This window comes from Chiloscyllium punctatum, chromosome 10, assembly GCF_047496795.1.
Source record: "Chiloscyllium punctatum isolate Juve2018m chromosome 10, sChiPun1.3, whole genome shotgun sequence".
Lineage (NCBI taxonomy): Eukaryota > Metazoa > Chordata > Chondrichthyes > Orectolobiformes > Hemiscylliidae > Chiloscyllium > Chiloscyllium punctatum.
The window spans coordinates 37,465,093-37,482,912 of NC_092748.1; the positions used below are offsets into that span (position 1 = coordinate 37,465,093).

A 17,820-nucleotide genomic window follows, 5' to 3' on the forward strand; every position below is an offset into this window, starting at 1 on the left:
CCCAGCAAGGAGCCCAGCAATCACTTCCCTAGCTTCCCACAGAGTTTTGGGGTACACTTGATCAGGTCCTGGAGATGTATCTAATTTATGCGTTTTCAGACATCCAGCACCTCCTCCTCTATAATATCGACATTTTCCAAGCTGTTGCTATTTATTTGCTCACATTCTCTATCTTCCATATCATTATCCTTAATAATCACTGATGCAAAATACTCATTTAGTATCTCCCCCATCTCTTGCAATTCCATACATTGGCAGCCTTTCCGATCTTTAAAGGGCCCTGTTCTCTTCCTAGTTATTCTTTTGTCCTTAATGTATTTGTAGAATCCCTTTGGATTCTCCTTAACTCTATTTGCCAAAGCTCTATCATGTTCCTTTTTTGTCCTCTTGACTTCCCTCTTAAATGTACTCCCACTGCTTTTGTACCCTTTTGGGGATTCACTCGAAATCTGTTGTCTGTACCTGACATATGCTTCCTTCTTAATCTTGACCAAAATCTTAATTTCTCTAGTCACCTAGCATTCCCTACACCTATTAGCCTTGCCCTTCACCCTAACAGCAATATACTGTCTCTGGACTCTCATCTCATTTTTGAAGGCTTCCCATTCTTCAACCTTCAAACATTCACTGCCAATCAGCTTCTGAAAGTTCTTACCTAATACCGTCAAAATTGCCTTTCCTCCAGTTTAGAAGTTTAACTTTTAGATCCAGTCTATCCTTTCCCATCACTGTTTTAAAACTAATAGAATTATGGTTACTAGCACCAAAGTGCTCCCCCACTGACACCTCAGACACCTGCCCTGCCTTACTTTCAAGTGTATGCCAAGTTTTGCACCTTCTCTACAAGGTATATCCGCATACTAAATCAGAATTATTTTTTGTACACATTTAACAAATTCTTCTCCATCTAAGTCCATAGTACTTTGGCATTCCAAGTCTTTGTCTGGAAAGTTAAAACCTCTACTTTAACAATCCTATTATTCTTACTGATAACTGAGAACTCCTTAGAAATTTGTTTCTGAATTTCCCGCTGACTATTATGGGGGAGGGGTCTATAATACAATCCCAATAAGGTGATTGTCCCTTTCTTATTTCTCAATTCCATTCAAATAACTTGCTTGGATATAATCCAAGGAATATCCACCCTAAGTACAGCTGTAATGGTATCCCTACTCAAAAGCACCACTTCCCATCCTCTCTTGCCCCACGTTCTATCCTTCCTGCAGCATCTATATACCCTAGAACAATACGCTGCCAGTCCTGTCTGTCCCTGAACCACATCTCTGTAATTGCAATGATGTCCCAGTCCTGTGTTTCCAACCATGCCCTGAGTTCATCAGATTTACTTGTAAAAAAAATTCTTCTAATCTTGCCTCCAGTTCTTTTATAAGTTACCTTAATTGTATGTCCTGTGATTACCAACCTTCTGCCAGTAGAAACTGTTCCTTATAATTAATTTGAACAAAATACTTCATAATTTTAAATAAGCCTATCAAATCTCCCACTAATTTTCTGCTTCTTAAAGAGAACAACCCCAATTTCACATGTGACTGAAGCCCCACATTTCCACGACTATTCTCGAAAATCTCCTCTAACCATCACTAAGACTTACATTGTTAAAGTGTGGTGCCCACAATTGGATATAATACTTTAGCTGATATCTATCCAATTTTTTATGAATGTTTGGCACAACTTCCTTGTTTTTGCTCATTATGTCTCCCTTTTTCAAAGTGAAGGATCACATATGATTTTTGAATCCATCTTGCCAACCTCAAAATGGTATGTCCGCCCATGGGTCACTCTGTTCCTGTATTCCTATCTCACTTAAAGTAACACATTAGTCTTCAAGAGAAGTATATTTAAAAGGTAGGGATTAGGTGCACAAATGTAATGCAAATTATAACTTTAAAAATAGTATTGCATCATAATCTTAAATACTACTTTGATTTGATACATATAGTATAGCAAAACATTACAACTTGACAGATTAATTGATTTTTAACTCATAAGATGGCTATACAATCTAATGTGCTGAGAAATACAAGACTAAATTGCTACAGAGCTAGAAATATTTATATACTGTCAGTTTACATTATAAGAATTTAAGATCCTCTGTAAAACCTATCTGTTTTCTCAAGTTTTTGGTTATCCGTCATAAGATCTGTTCATATAGTTCAGTGTCAAATTTTATTTGTTTTTTAATTCCTTCAGGGATGTAACCATCACTGGCTAGGCCATCATTTATTCCACTTTCTAAGTACCCAGAGAGCAGGTTTGAGAGAAGTTCATTGTTGTGGTCTGGAGTCATTTATGTAAGCCAGACCAGATAAAGATGAAAGATTTCCTTCTCTAAAGAGCATTAGTGAATCAGAAAGATCTTCAATGACAATCAGCAAACAATGGTTTCAATTGATCCAGTTTTTAAAAATTGAATTCAAACTTCCACAGCTGTTATAGTGAAATACGAACCTACATCCCCAGAACATTAAACTGGAGTTCTGTATTACTACATTCCCGAAGAAGGGCTGATGCCCGAAACATTGATTCTCCTGTTCCTTGGATGCTGCCTGACCTGCTGCGCTTTTCCAGCAACACATTTTCAGCTCTGATCTCCAGCATCTGCAGTCCTCACTTTCTCCTTCTGTATTACTAGTCCAGTGACACAACTGTGAGACCACAGCCTCCCCTTTGTAACCATCTTAGAATGATAGAATCCCTACAATGCAGGAAGAGGGCATTAGGATATATTACTATGCTAAAGGGTCCCTTGAAAATTTACTAGGAAAATTAAATTCCGTACAACAAAAATTGTTATATTCTGCAATGAACAAAACCCAAGATTCATAACAGTTTCTAACTGTATCTTCAAGGTCATGTAATCACAAGATGATTATGATTTAGGCACACTATTTGATCAATATTAATTGATCCATCCAGAAACAACCTACAGTCACTCCATTGTAGTATCCAATTTGTTTCTGAAGTACATCCAGCTCCAATATTGTACAGAGTCTATTACAGTCATAGCTGGATGAAAGATTCTTGAAACAATAGGCACAAAGAATATTCCAGGCCTGATCAAGAGTTCATCATGACTCTTACCCTTCCTGATCCATGAACTCAGAAATTCTGTCTCTTTGAAACAGTCATTTCAAATGTCAAATCATTTTGAACCAGCAATTGTATGCAGTTACTTAGCATTATGCTGAATATTAGAAATGGCCTTTATTTGGCTGTGATGTCTGGTAAAGGGATGAATATGTCTAAAAATTAATTGGCCCCTGATTTCAAATGTAGATCATTCCTTCTGTAAGACCTTCCTGATATCAGTCCTACATTTATCAATCATTTATCTATCTTCTCATTTTACTTACAATTTAATTACAAACAGTATTTCATACTGATATTTTATTTGTTTTTCCATGCACCTCTGTTAGTTCACCTTTAGCATACTTCTTATGAATGGCATCACAGAAAATACAACATGGAAACCAATCATTCTGCTCTAACGGCTTTTATTGAATACTTTTTTCCTCACTGAAAAATTAATCCTAATTTTATGCCTATCCTGTTTCAATGTCCCTTTCACTCTCTTTTATTCAACCGTCTGTTTAAGCTTTGACATCAGGAATCCATCTCCTGGTTTGTATTATCTCCAGTCTTGTAAATGGACTAAAGAACTTACATCGTGGTCTAACCTAAGGATTGTAGAGTTCAACCTTGGCTCCCTTTGACTTGTATTCAACTTCTTTGGTTAGATCAATATTCTAACAGTTCAAATTGGTGAAACTTAATCCTAAATATTGAAGGGTCCTCAACCTGAAAACATAACTTTATTCCATTGTCCACAAATAGAATTACTGCATATTTCCAGCATTTGTAGTGTTAATTTCAAATTTACAGCATCCACATTTTTTCTTCATACTTGTGATTGAATTACAAAGGTAATGGGACACACAACAAAAAATGATCTAAGGGAGAAATAAATGGTTACATAGAATAGCAGAGGGAGAGGGAAGGATGGAAAATATCACAAAAAAGAGAGAGTTCTCCCAGCCTCGTGGTGTGAAGAAGAATACAGGGATGCAGATTGCAATTACCTATTGAAAAATGAGCCATTGTTCCCGATATTTGTATTGAGAAGTACTTTGAGAAGCGCTTGAGTTGTGGAAGATATTATACAATCACAAGTCTTTCTTTTCAGCAAAATGATCACTGAGCCTGTGCTTGGGTTTCCTGCTGTAGAAGACACTAGACTATAACCAGTGAGTACATTATACCAAGCTGAAAAATGTACAAGTAAGTCCAATTTTCACCTGACAAGAATTAAATTGTGCGTCATTGACAAGAGAGGGTAATTTCTTTCATGTTGCACCTTCTGTGCTCTCATGAGAAGGTACTGGAGAATGGAAATAAGTATTGGACACAGGGCTGTCACAGATACTGTTGAAGAGGAAATAATTCCTTTCAGAATGCTGAAAGAGAAGGGGACGATGTGTTTGTGGTCGAGACTTCAGAAATTATCTGTTGATTGTGGGGTGGAAGATGAGAACAAGGAGAATTTAGTCAAAATGGGTGTGGGAAATGGGATGGATTTAGTTACAGACAAAGGAGGGGAATCTTTGGCTGCCAAAGAATGTTCATAAGCTGTGGTTACACCTCTCATTTTCCCATTTAGTTTCCCACTTATGTTTCTGTTTAATGGCTTGTGCTTTACACTTTGTGTGCATTAAACTTTATGTGCCATTCATTTACCCATTCACTTCATGACTACAGAAACATTAGAAAACTTCAAATTTGTATTACCAAGTCGCAGGTAGCAAAAGTTTCATTACCATGCTCGACACAGTTGAATAATAATTCCACCGATGTGACAAAATAAAACTGACTCTGAGTGTCTCGTTTATATTTTAGAAAAATTTCAAACTACCAAAGAATGTTGCAACGCAGTTAGAAGTGAGGCATCCACAAAGCGAAGAAAACGATTTTCATAATGACATTGGCAATTTATTTTGTTAACAGCAGTGATTTGACTGGCATCCCTTAGAGAATAACAGTGCTGCCTGGAGTGAGCTCAGACGAAGGAGTATTGGTGCTGTCGCTGCAGAGGAGCTGCTGTCAATCAAATCCCGGGGCCCGCCCACATCCCCGCGGGTTCCGCTCGCGACCGCTGTACAAAATGGCGAAGATCGCCAAGACTCACGAAGGTAATGGGGGGGGAAAAACTGTATAGGATTCTATTCCGTCACCTTTTGTTTCAAAAAGGCGAGTTGAGGTTACACGAAGGTTTCTGTAGGCAGTGTCCGTAGTTCCTCCAGGTGTGAGCAGAGGTCTTGAGCTGTAAGAAATGTGGCCGCAGTTTTGATGTGCGAGCGCTGGCTGGCTCAGGAAATGGCGTCGCTCTTGAGAGCGCAAATTAGGCCGAAGGAGAGGCTTGTACCGCAAGCGACTTCGACTCTCCCGCAGCACCGACCAGTTCTTGAACTAGGAGGGCTGGCTGGGTGGGTGGTCTTAGTTCAAGTGCCTTCACCACTCGCGGTCTCAATGGGCTTTCGGTGGCTGAGTTTTGCGGAGATTGGAGCCAGGCGGACTGACGCAGTCAGCCTGCGGCCTTGTCAATAAGGACGATCCACCGCCAGCATCGGAACAAAAATAGAGAGCGGCTGACTGCATCATTGCATTGTAGCCGGGTTTAATGTGGAGATTGTTAAGAAGGTAGATCCGATTTCAACCCAGTCCCCGTTTCTGCTTGGGGTGCAGTGTGTTGAAATCGGGACTCACGTGTTTTCCTACTGGATGGCCTTAAGAGTAGCATAGTCGATAGTGATAAAGGGTCATGTTATCAAAATTTGATTTGATTTGAAGCACACAACTAGCTAGCTTTATTTTGGCCTGGATTTCCAAGTACTGCAGTTTTTGTGTATCGTAATTCTTGCTACATTAATATTGTTTGCACAAGTATCCACAGTTCTGCCCCTATTTACAAATCGTCAACGTTTTGAGATCTTAAGCGACGGTGTTAACACACCCAAAACATTAAAACACAATGTTGCTTATAAAGTAGATGAATGCCAATTTGATCAACACTTCGTAAAGGCGCCATGACTTAGGAGTGGTGTTGGTCCTCGTTGCTTTGTTTCACCGTGAAGCAAAACCGCTAAATTACAGTTTCTTTCTCCAGCTGAAAGATTGAATTAATGTTTCAAGTCGAATATGAATTTTCTTCAGAATTGGATAACTATTTATGAAAAGCAAATGAGATTTCAGCTTATTCAAAAACAAATTGCTAGAGAAGCTCAGCAGGTCTTTCAGCATCTGTGGAGAGAAATCAGTAAACATTTCATGTCCAGTGAGCTTTTCTCAGTACATGAAGGTGCTGACCAGGCTTCCCAAGCTGGTTCCATTTGCCTGAATTTGGCCCATAACCCTTTGAACCTTTCCTATTCATGTACCTGTCCAAATGTCTTTTCAATGTTATTTGTGTACTAATATTACCATTTCCTGTGGCAGTTCATTCCATTAATGCATCCACTCTCTGGCAAAAGTTGTACCATGGGTCTCTTTTAAATCTTTCATCTCTCACCCTTAAATTTTACCCCCTCGTTTCACAATGAAGGTGGTATGATGGCTCAATGGTTATCACTGCTGCCTCACAGCATCAGGGACCCGGGTTCAATTCCCGCCTCTGGCTACTGTCTGTGTGGAGTTCGCACATTCTCCCCGTGTCGACGTGGGTTTCCTCCCACAATCCAAAGATGTGCATGTCAGGTGAATTGGCCATGCTAAATTGCCCATAGTGTTATATGCATTAGTTAGGGGAATGGGTCTGGGTGGGTTACTCTTCAGAGAGTTGGTGTGGACTTGGTGGGCCAAATGGCCTGTTTCTATACTGTAGGAAATCTAATGAGCTTTACATTGTCTCCCTTTTCTAAATCAATTTGCTTTTACAGTAAGCATGGAATAACTCTTCTTCTTGATACAACTTGTTCCAAGAAATGACATGATGAATCTCTCATTAACCGACTCAGAACCATTCAGATAGTTCAGTTTTCCAATTCTTATGATCGAGAAACGTTTATGTTTAATATGAGATAGAGACAGAAATGGTTCAATTTTATGCAACCATTAGGCATGTTAATTACTTGCAAAGTCATGTTTGAAATGTCACTATCTTGCTGTTGACAATAAAAGTTGAAATGATCACCAATTTTGAAATTGATAAATGTCCTGCATTTAATGTGAAGTGTCTGTGGATAATATGATTTAAACCTACAGTTTCTATTGGTAAATGTTTTTGTTTGGTGTCAGTAATTCTTAATACTTTTGAATTCTACATTATCAAAATCATGCCTGCATTATTGTGTTTATAATTGTATAACTCATACTGACTTTTGATGTTTTTTTTCAAGTATGCCATAATGCACCCTATGTTTTAGAAAGGGAGGCAAGAGAGGAGGGGAGTGGCATTTTTGATAAGGGATAGCATTACAGCTGTGCTGAGGGAGGATATTCCCGGAAATACATCCAGGGAAGTTATTTGGGTGGAACTGAGAAATAAGAAAGAGATGATCACCTTATTAGGACTGTATTGTATTCCCCCTAAAAGTCATCGGGAAATTGAGAAACAAACTTGTAAGGAGATCTCAGGTTTGTGTAAAAATAATAGGGTTGGGGATTTTAACTTTCCAAACATCAACTGGGACTGCCATAGTGTTAAAGATTTAGATGGAGAGAAATTTGTGAAGTGTGTGCAAAACAATTTTCTGATTCAGTATGTGGATGTACCTACTAGAAAAGGTGCAAAACCTGACCTACTCTTGGGAAATAAGGCAGGGCAGGTGACTGAGGTGTCAGTGGGGGAGCACTTTGGGGCCAGCGACCATAATTCTATTCGTTTTAAAATAGTGATGGAAAAGAATAGACCAGGTCTAAAAGTTGAAGTTCTAAATTGGAGAAAGGCCAATTTTGACGGTATTAGGCAAGAACTTTTGAAAGCTGATTGGGCGCAGATGTTCGCAGGTAAAGGGATAGCTGAAAAGTGAGAAGCCTTCATAAATGAGATAATGAGAATTCCTGTCAGGGTGAAAGGGAATGCTGGATAACTAAAGAATTGAGGGTTTGGTTAAGAAAAAGAAGGAAGCATATGTCAGGTATAGACAGGATACATCGAGTGAATCCTTAGAAGAGTATAAAGAAGGTAGGAGTATACTTAAGAGGGAAATCAGGAGGGCAAAAAGGGGGCGTGAGATAGCTTTGGCAAATAGAATTAAGGAGAATCCAAAGGGTTTTTACAAATACATTAAGGACAAAAGGGTAACTAGGGAGACAATAGGGATCCTCAAAGATCAACAAGATGGCCTTTGTGTGGAGCCGCAGAAAATGGGGGAGATACTAAATGAGTATTTTGCATCAGTATTTATTGTGGAAAAGGACACAGAAGATATAGACTGTAGGGAAATAGATTGTGACATCTTGCAAAATGTCCAGATTACAGAGGAGGAAGTGCTGGATGTCTTGAAACGCGTAAAGGTGGATAAACCCCATGGACCTGATCAGGTGTACCAGAGAACTCTGTGGGAAGCTAGAGAAGTGATTGTTGGGCCTCTTGCTGAGATATTTGTACCGTTGAAAGTCACAGGTGAGGTTCTGGAAGACTGGAGGTTGGCAAATGTGGTGCCACTGTTTAAGAAGGTTGGTAAGGACAAACCAGGGAACTATAGACCATTGAGCCTGACCTCAGTGGTGGGCACGTTGTTGGAGGGAATCCTGAGGGACAGGATGTGCATGTGTTTGGAAAGACAAGCACTGATTAGGGATCGTCAACATGGCTTTGTGCATGGGAAATCATGTCTCACAAACTTGATTGAGTTTTTTGAAGAAGTAACAAAGAAGAGTGAAGGCAGAGCGGCAGATGTGATCGATATGGACTTCAGTAAGGCGTTCAACAAGGTTCCCCATGGGAGACTGATCAGCAAGGTTAGATCTCATGGAATACAGGGAGAACTAGCCATTTCATGGATACAGGACTGGCTCAAAGGTAGAAGACATTACTGGCCTGTGACCAGTGGAGTGCCACAAAGATCGGTGCTGGGTCCTCTACTTTTTGTCATTTGCATAAATGATTTGGATGGGAGCATAAGAGGTACAGTTAGTAAATTTGCAGATGACACCAAAATTGGAGGTGTAGTGGACAGTGAAGAGGGTTACCTCAGATTACAACAGGATCTTGACCAGATGGGCCACTGGGCTGAAAAGTGGCAGATGGAATTTAATTCAGTTAAATGCGAGGTGCTGCACTTTGGGAAAGCACATCTTAGCAGGGCTTGTACACTAAATGGTAAGGTCCTAGGAAGTGTTGCTGAACAAAGAGACCGTGGAGTGCAGGTTATTTGCTCCTTGAAAATGGAGTCGCAGGTAGATAGGATAGTGAAGAAGGCATTTGGTATGGTTTCCTTTATTGGTCAGAGTATTGAGTACAGGAGTTGGAGGTCATGTTGTGGCTGTACAGGACATTGGTTAGGCCACTGTTGGAATATTGCATGCAGTTCTGGTCTCCTTCCTGTCGGAAAGATGTTGTGAAACTTGAAAGGGTTCAGAAAAGATCTACAAGGGTGTTGCCAGGGTTGGAGTATTTGAGCTATAAGGAGAGGCTGAACAGGCTCAGGCTGTCTTTCCTGGAGCGCGGAGGCTGAGGGGTGGCCTTATAGAGGTTTACAGAATTATGAGGGGCATGGATAGGATAAATAGACAAAGTCTTTTCCCTGGGGTTGGGGAGTCCACAACTAGAGAGCATAGGTTTAGGGTGAGAGGGGAAAAATATAAAAGAGACCTAAGGGGCAAACTTTTCACAGAGGGTGGTACGTGTATGGAATGAGCTGCCAGAGTAAGTGGTGGAGGCTGGTACAATTGCAACATTTAAGAGGCATTTGGATGGGTATATAAATAAGAAGGGTTTGGAGGGATATGGGCCGGGTACTGGCAGGTGGGACTAGATTGTGTTGGCATATCTGGTCGGCATGGACGGGTTGGACCGAAGGGTCTGTTTCCATGCTGTCCATCTCTGTGACTCTATAATGCACCTTTTTTTTACAGCTTTGACGATGGACATTGACAGTTTCTGTGAATTCGTTACTGAAACCTTTCTGTTCACAAGTCTTGATCAGCAAATAGTAATGTTATAATAAATAATATATTTTATCAAAATAAGCAGTGTCAATGAAAATAAATTCTCTATATAAATGTAAATACTGCTTCCCATTCTGGCTTTTTTTTGTTAAATCTGAGTCCGATGCATTGACAGTAGATTATGGAGAGGCAATGCTGAAAATGTGTTGCTGGAAAAGCGCAGCAGGTCAGGCAGCATCCAAGGAACAGGAGAATCGACGTTTCGGGCATAAGCCCTTCTTCAGGATATGCCCGAAACGTCAGTTCTCCTGTTCCTTGGATGCTGTCTGACCTGCTGCGCTTTTCCAGCAACACATTTTCAGCTCTGATCTCCAGCACCTGCAGTCCTCACTTTCTCCTATGGAGAGGCAATGGTTTAGTGGTATTATCACTGGACTGCTAATGTAGAGACCCAGGTAATGTTCTGGGGACCTGGGTTTGAATCCCACCATTGCAAGAGGTGGATTCTGAATTCAATATACATCTGGAATTAAGAATCTAATGGCTACTGTAAATCCATTGCCAATTGTTGGGAAAAACCCATCTGGTTGACTAATGTCCTTTAGGGAAGGAAACTGCCATCCTTACCTTGTCTGGTCTACATGTGACTCCAGACCCACAACAAAGTGGTTGACTCTCAACTACCCTCAGAGTAATTAGGGATGGGTAATAAATGCTGCCTAGCCAGCAAAACCCTCATCCTGTTTAATGATAAAGAAAGATTGTACGCAACAAACCCCCAGAAATAGCACTGTAATAAGAGCATAAGACGTAGTAGCAAAAATAGGCCACTCAGCCCATCAGGTTTGCTTTGCAATTCCATGAGATCATGATTGATTTGATAAACTTTTATTCCACTTTCCTGCCCTTTTCCTATGACACTTGATTTCATGACCCAGCCTCAACAACCCTTTGTGGGAAAGAATTCAACAGATTCACTACCACCTGAGAGAGATTACTTCTCATCTGTCTTAAATGTGTAATGCCTTCTCCTGAAATTATGCCTTCTGGTCCTAGACTCTTCCATATTCCTGATGAAGGGCTTTTGCCCGAAACGTTGATTTCGAAGCTCCTCGGATGCTACCTGACCTGCTGTGCTCTTCCAGCACCACTAATCCAGAATCTGGTTTCCAGCATCTGCAGTCATTGTTTTTACCTCTTCCATAAAAGGGCACAATCTGGATTATAGGTGCTGGAAAAGGTACAATCTTCCTCTGTCCTGTCAAGAACCCCAAGAATTTTTTATGTATCAACAAGATTGTTGCTCATTCTTCTATATTCCAATAGTACAGACTTAATTTACTCAGCTCTCTTCATAAGATGATCCCTGCATATCTGTTATCATCCTGGTGACCCTTCTCTGAACTGCCTCTACTCTCAAAATATTTTTTCTTAATTAAGTGGTTTGAAGCCATTCATAGTTGTGGTCTTGACTAGTGTCTTGCAAAGTTTTAGTGAAATCTCCCTTGTTTTATCTATTCCCTTTGAACTGAAGGCCAACATTCCATTTTGCTTTCCCAATTACTCACTGAACTTGGAAGCCATCTTTTTGTGATTCATGAGCACAATGATAGGTGAATAATTTGAAATTTGTGATGTTGATTGAGGTACAGTAGCGCCTCGACATACGAATGACCCCATTCACGAACAAATCCGTTTACAAACAGGATTGTACGTAAATGTTTGCTTCAACATACGTACGAAATTCAAGGTGTGAACGAAGGTACGAACGCAAAAAGCCCGTGTGCGACCACGTGGTTTCATTGTTCTGCTTTGCTACGCACTTGTTGAATGCAAAAGCCCTCAGGCCCCACGTGATCTCATTCAGTTCGTCTTTGGCGCGTGCGCTGTGAACAGCGTTCGTTGCTACGTCCAAGCATCCTTACCCTATCTGAACAATGGGAAAAATTGATTCAGTTCGCGAACTTTTCGGTTCGCGAACTGGGTCCTAGAACGGATTAAGTTCTTAAATCGAGGCGTTACTGTACTAGGATTGGCTGGGACACTGGTAATGCCTCATTGTGCTCTTCGAAATAATACCGTGGAATTTTTTACACTCATCCAAATAGACAGCTGAGCCTCATTGTAATATCTCACTTGAAAAATGCCCCCTCGACAGTGACTTCTTCAGGTCTGGATTGGAGTGGCAAACCATGATTTTTGTCCTCAGACTTTGGAGTGGATTTTGAACCTGGAATCTTGTGCCTCAAGGACTCTTATTGTCAAATGATACAAGCCACTGTTGTTGGTGCCATCCTCCCTTTCCGTGAAAGTGTATTGGTGAGATTGTTGTTTCTGGCTTTTTATAGCCAGATGTACTTGGGCAATTTTTCCATATTTGGTCAATGTTAATGTTATAGCTGTGCTGGAGCAACTGGCTAGTGACTCAACAGGTACTGGAGTGGGACTACATTTAGGATTTTGTTTGGACATTGTTAGCTTTTGGCTGAAGCTGTGACTCGATTTTTGCTAGCACGCACTTTTTGAATCAGAAAATTGTAAGTTCACGTCTCACTCCAGGACTTTAGCATAGCAATGAAGTCTGACACTAATGAGAGTACTGACTTGGTGGCAGTATGGTTTTTCAATACAAAAGTACCCATGGGAATGTTTCAAAATAAGAATAGGGGAGTTATCCTTGATCCTAGCCAATATTTATTAATTAACATCACAGACAGATTAATCCTATTATTACAACTTTAGTTATGGGAGTTTGCTGCATGCACACTGGCAGTTGCAATTCCTACAGTGACTGCACTTTAAAAGTATGTAATTGGCTGTAAAGTGCTTGTGGTGTTTATGACCAGTTTTGTTTGTCGATCTGTTCAGGGTTGCTGTGTCTCACCTCTGGATCTTGTGGGACTTAAACCTGTGCCTCCCAGTCTGGGGATACAGGCACTACCATGGCACCACAAGTGGACCTAAGTTACATGAAGGCCAGTTATGGAGTCATAGAGATGTACAGCATGGAAACAGACCCTTCGGTCCAACCTGTCCATGCCGACCAGATATCCCAACCCAATCTAGTCCCACCTGCCAGCACCCGGCCCATATCCCCTGGTGCTCTTACATTTGTTGTTGTCACATAGTGAATCAAATTAGCTGAAGACGTCTATCTATGATGATGGAAATCTGAGATGGATCATTCTCATAGCACCTCTGGTTGAAAGTGGTTGCAAACGCTTGTATTTTCTATGCATTTGTTGAGTTTTATCATGTTTGAGGATACGAACATTCATGGAACATCCTGTCTCTGTTAGTTTAATTGTCAAATCATTCATGAATTAATGTGTTGGAGTGGCAGTTTTAGTCTGGTTGTAAATTGTGAGATTGCTCCTGAAGTTTATAAACTGTTGCCTCTGCTGTTGGTTATGTATGTCGTCCTCTGTGGCTTCACTAGGTTAGATTTTATTAGGTTCTACTCTTCTACTAGAATTCCACACATGGCCTTAATTGTACTTGGCAACAACAGAATCTGTAGCCTCCTGGTCAAACAAATTCCTCATTCGAGCATTACAATCAGTGCAGTGAATCAATTCATTCAGTCAGGAATGTAAAGTAAAGGTCATGTCACCATAGGGCTGCTATCTCATTGCAAGAAAGAGGTGACTCGCAGTGGTTTAACCTAAGGAAAGTCACCCCTAAGGAAAGTAGCACCTCATGAATGCCTGGTTTTGAGCTGCTGGATTTGTTTTGAAGCAATCCTCTTGGAAAATCTCATAGCCACACAACATGAATTAGGATGTTCTCCATGTGTAGATGCGTTAATAATGAAGAGCTGGACACTCCTACCAATATCATTGTGGACTGATATATCTGCAACAGGTACATTGGTGAGACAAAATCAGGTAGTTCTCTCATCTCTTCTTGCAGGCCCCATCTGACAGCTATGGCTTTTAAAGATTGAGCAGCGTTGCTAAATAGTGGTAGTATTGAATCATGTTTGGCAGTAGAAATTGAAGTTCCCCATCTGGGTTACATTCCATGTCCTTGCTATTTTCCATACATTTCCAAGTGGTGCTCACCATAATGGAACAATAAATTAGCTGATGGTAATGAGCAGGAAATTTCCTTCTCATGCTTGAGACTTTAAGATTTAGAGTCAGTGTTTAGAAAATCAAGAGCCTTATGATTGTGTCCCAGTGTGCTACCGTCTGCCCTGCTGGTGAGACAGGATGTGCCCAAGAATGGTGGAGGGAAGCTGGTACATTGCCTGAAAGATATAATTCTATGTATAACAATGTCAAGTTGTTACTTGGCTATACAGTGGAGCAATTTCTCTAACCTTTGTCCAAATATACAGGTGTTAGTGAAGGATCTACATGATTGGTGGGCTGTACACCTTTTTCATTGTGGTGAGAAATTTAGTCTTTTGGTGGACTCCTGACTTTTAAAATATGGAATTCCACCCTTGGGAATGATTTTCACCTTTGATTAGTTGTTAATGTGCTCAACCATGATCTCGTTGAAGTCTGATCTCTATGGAGCACAATCTCTAAAATCCATGAGGAGGCCCATTCCAGCTTGCATCTGGATCTGAACCACAAGTGTCACCACTAAACATCACATCAGACTGAATCCAGCTGCCTGGCATTGTGGAATGTGTTTTAGGTAGAAGACTGCTGAGTGAGTGAGTGCAGCCAGGGCAGTTGGGAAAGGTGGATGCTGAGTGAGTGGGAGAGGTGGGGTTTGGAAGAGCGGCAGTATATATCTAGCGGGACAAATGGTAAGAGAGTAATATATGTGTACGGGGAAGGGACAGAACTGAATTTTGTGTCTTTGGGAGGGCTTGGCATGAAGGAGAGGCTTCACAGTCTTCTGTCACCAGGGGATATGGAAAAACCTGCTGAAATCTACATGGGTATATATAATAATACTTTGAGTGTATTTCTAAAAACAGATTTTACAATTATATGTTGTGTATTACAATGTTTTTTATTATTGCTATGCTGTTTTATTGTTAGAGTCTGGGGTCACAATTTTAGGAGTTTTTTGTATACTTGTTTTGCTGGCAAGGCCTTGCCCTACTTACCTTTGATAACATGATGATGAATTAAGATTGGATCTCCTTGGAAAATAGTTTGTAAAGCACTGCTGTAACCGTTTGCTTCCCTTCGTGTGCTGTTCGTAATCCATCAAGGTATGGACTTCACCCGCATAACATGATCCGCATTGAATACTGAGGTCATTTTGGTGGCCCACTTTCTTGATGCGATTAGAAGTTAAACAAAGGGAAACTGAAACCAACCCTAAAAGATATCAGTGTACCAGTGAGGTTTTACCAAAGGGGTTAAAGATCATCGGGGGTTTGCAGGAATGAAGAGTTGAGGTCAAAATCTGGTCAACCATGATTATATTGAATGGCAAAATAGGCCTGAAGAGCCAAGTGACTTGTCCTGTTTACTTATTCATATGTTTTGAATGACTGGTAATTTCATAGTCCCCACTGTTACTAATAAATTTATATGGTTTTTACATGGATTTTAGCAAGGCCTGTGACAAGGTCCCTCATGTTAGGCTGATCCAGAAGGTGAAGTCACATGGGATCCTTGGTGAGCTGGTAGGATGCGTACAGAATTGGCTTCGTCATGGAAAATTGAAAATAACAGTGGAAGACTGGAGATGTCTTACCCGTGATGTCCTGCAGCGCTCTGTGATGGGACCTCTGTTGCTTGTAATTTATGTAAATGATTTGGAGGAGATTTAGGTGGCCTGATTAATAAGTTTGCAGATGACGCAGATTGGGGAGCTACAGACAGTGAGGAGGATTATCGACAGATATCAACTGGCTGGAGACTTGGGCAGAGAAATGGCAGGCAGACTTTAATCTGAACAACTGCGAGGTGATGCATTTTGGCAGATCTAATGCAGGAGGGAAGCATATAGTAAATGGCAGAACGTTTAGAAGCATTAATACAGGTGTACAGGTCCACGTTTCTCTGAAAGTGGCAATGCAAGTGGCTAGGCATGTAGCATGCTTGCCTTCATCAGTCAGGACAGAGAGTATCAAAATTGCTAAGTTATGTTAAAGCTGTGTAAAATGTCAGTTAGGCCACATTTGGAATATTGCATTTAGTTCTGGTCACCTAAATCATGTAGATATTGGAAGCAAAAGTGAATACTTCATGAAGGGCACACAAAGCCTTAGTGGCAACGTGGCAGTTGTCTAGAGAGATTGCAGTTTTTCCATTGAATTCTTAAATAGTGGAGATAGAGGAGATAGATTTCTCCATTGATATACATGCTATTTTGTAACTGAGCTTCACAGACATTAATGTTGACTACAATACCTTTCTGCCAGTCCGTTAATCCATTCCTCAGACATACACACCTGCAAAAGATACTTTTATGCTTCATTTTAAAAAGGCTGTAATCTTTTCAAACCACCCAACTTTACTAATTAGATGACATGGAGGAATCCTGTTAATTATAAAATTAGGCCATCAGGTGGGCAACTAAAACACTTGGATTCGGAACACAGATTTTGATGCCCACACATAAATTCAGTGTATTTTCTGTGGATAAGTACAGAAGTGCCAATGGACAAACAAAAAAAATTAACACATTTAAATTGTAACTACTTCACCATTCTTTCCTTTTCCTGTTATAAAGATATTGAAGCACAGATCAGAGAGATCCAGAACAAGAAAGCAGCTCTTGTTGTCGAAGGAGATGCTGATGGAGTTGGTCTTGATTCAACTGGTTACTATGATCAGGAGATATATGGTGGGAGTGACAGCAGATTTGCAGGATATATGACATCAATTCCTGCACATGAACAAGAAGAGGTAAAAACAAAACATTTGCTTAAACTGTCTGTGTTCAATTACACCTATTGTATAAATACCATAATTAAATAATGTTTGTTTCCAGATAGTGTTTTAATTTCAGTTAAGTCAAATATTTGATATATTAAAGTACTTTTTATGAAAACTGTAAACTAGCAATATGTGGCATGTCATCTTGAGTGATACCTTGAAACTTTTAATTTCTTTTAAAGCTAAAAAATGCCTCTAATTGTGGTGTCTGATTTCCACTATGATATTATTACTTTTTTTGTAACCTTTTATTAAACAATTTAAATTTGGACAGACCATATAGGTTAGTATTTAATGGAACTTCCGACATCAACTTGACATTCATTTTTAAAAAAAGGTGGTGCTTGAAAAGCACAGCCAGTCAGGCAACACCTGAGGAGCAGGAGAATCGATGTTTCGACCATATTCTCTTCATCGAGAATGTTGGGGGGGTGGGGGTAGCAAGAGGACTGAGAGATAAATGGGAGGGAGGTGGGGCTGGGGTAAGGTAGCTGGGAATGCAACAGGTAGATGGATGTGGGGAGTGATGGTGATAGGTCGAAGTGAAGGGTAGAGTGGATAGGTGGGAAGGAAAATGGACAGGTAGGATAGTTCAAGAGGGTGGTGCCAAGTTGGAGGGTTAGATCTGGAATAAGTTGTGGGGAGAGACAAGAAGGAAACTGGTGAAATCAACATTGATCCTGTGTAGTTGGAGGGTCCCAAGGCAGAAGGTGAGGTGTAGTTCCTCCTAGAGTTTGGTGGTGGTGGAGACCCAGGACCTGTATGACCTTGGTGGAGGGGGAGGTGAAGTGTTCGGTCACAGGATGGTGGGATTGATTGGTGTGTGTGTGTCCCCAAG

The 17,820-nt window shown here is 40.6% G+C and overlaps 1 protein-coding gene across 1 annotated transcript in view; it reads left to right on the plus strand.

Annotated features, from left to right (window-relative positions):
* The first annotated feature begins 5,084 nt into the window (after nucleotides 1–5,084).
* Nucleotides 5,085–17,820, plus strand: part of sf3b1 (splicing factor 3b, subunit 1) — a 59,652-nt gene continuing 46,916 nt past the window's right edge. Inside the window, exons 1-2 of the mRNA XM_072578936.1 lie at nucleotides 5,085–5,207; nucleotides 16,777–16,952. Of these exons, the coding sequence (XP_072435037.1) occupies nucleotides 5,180–5,207; nucleotides 16,777–16,952 (204 nt within the window). The 5' untranslated portion in view covers nucleotides 5,085–5,179. The remainder of the gene's footprint in view (nucleotides 5,208–16,776; nucleotides 16,953–17,820) is intronic.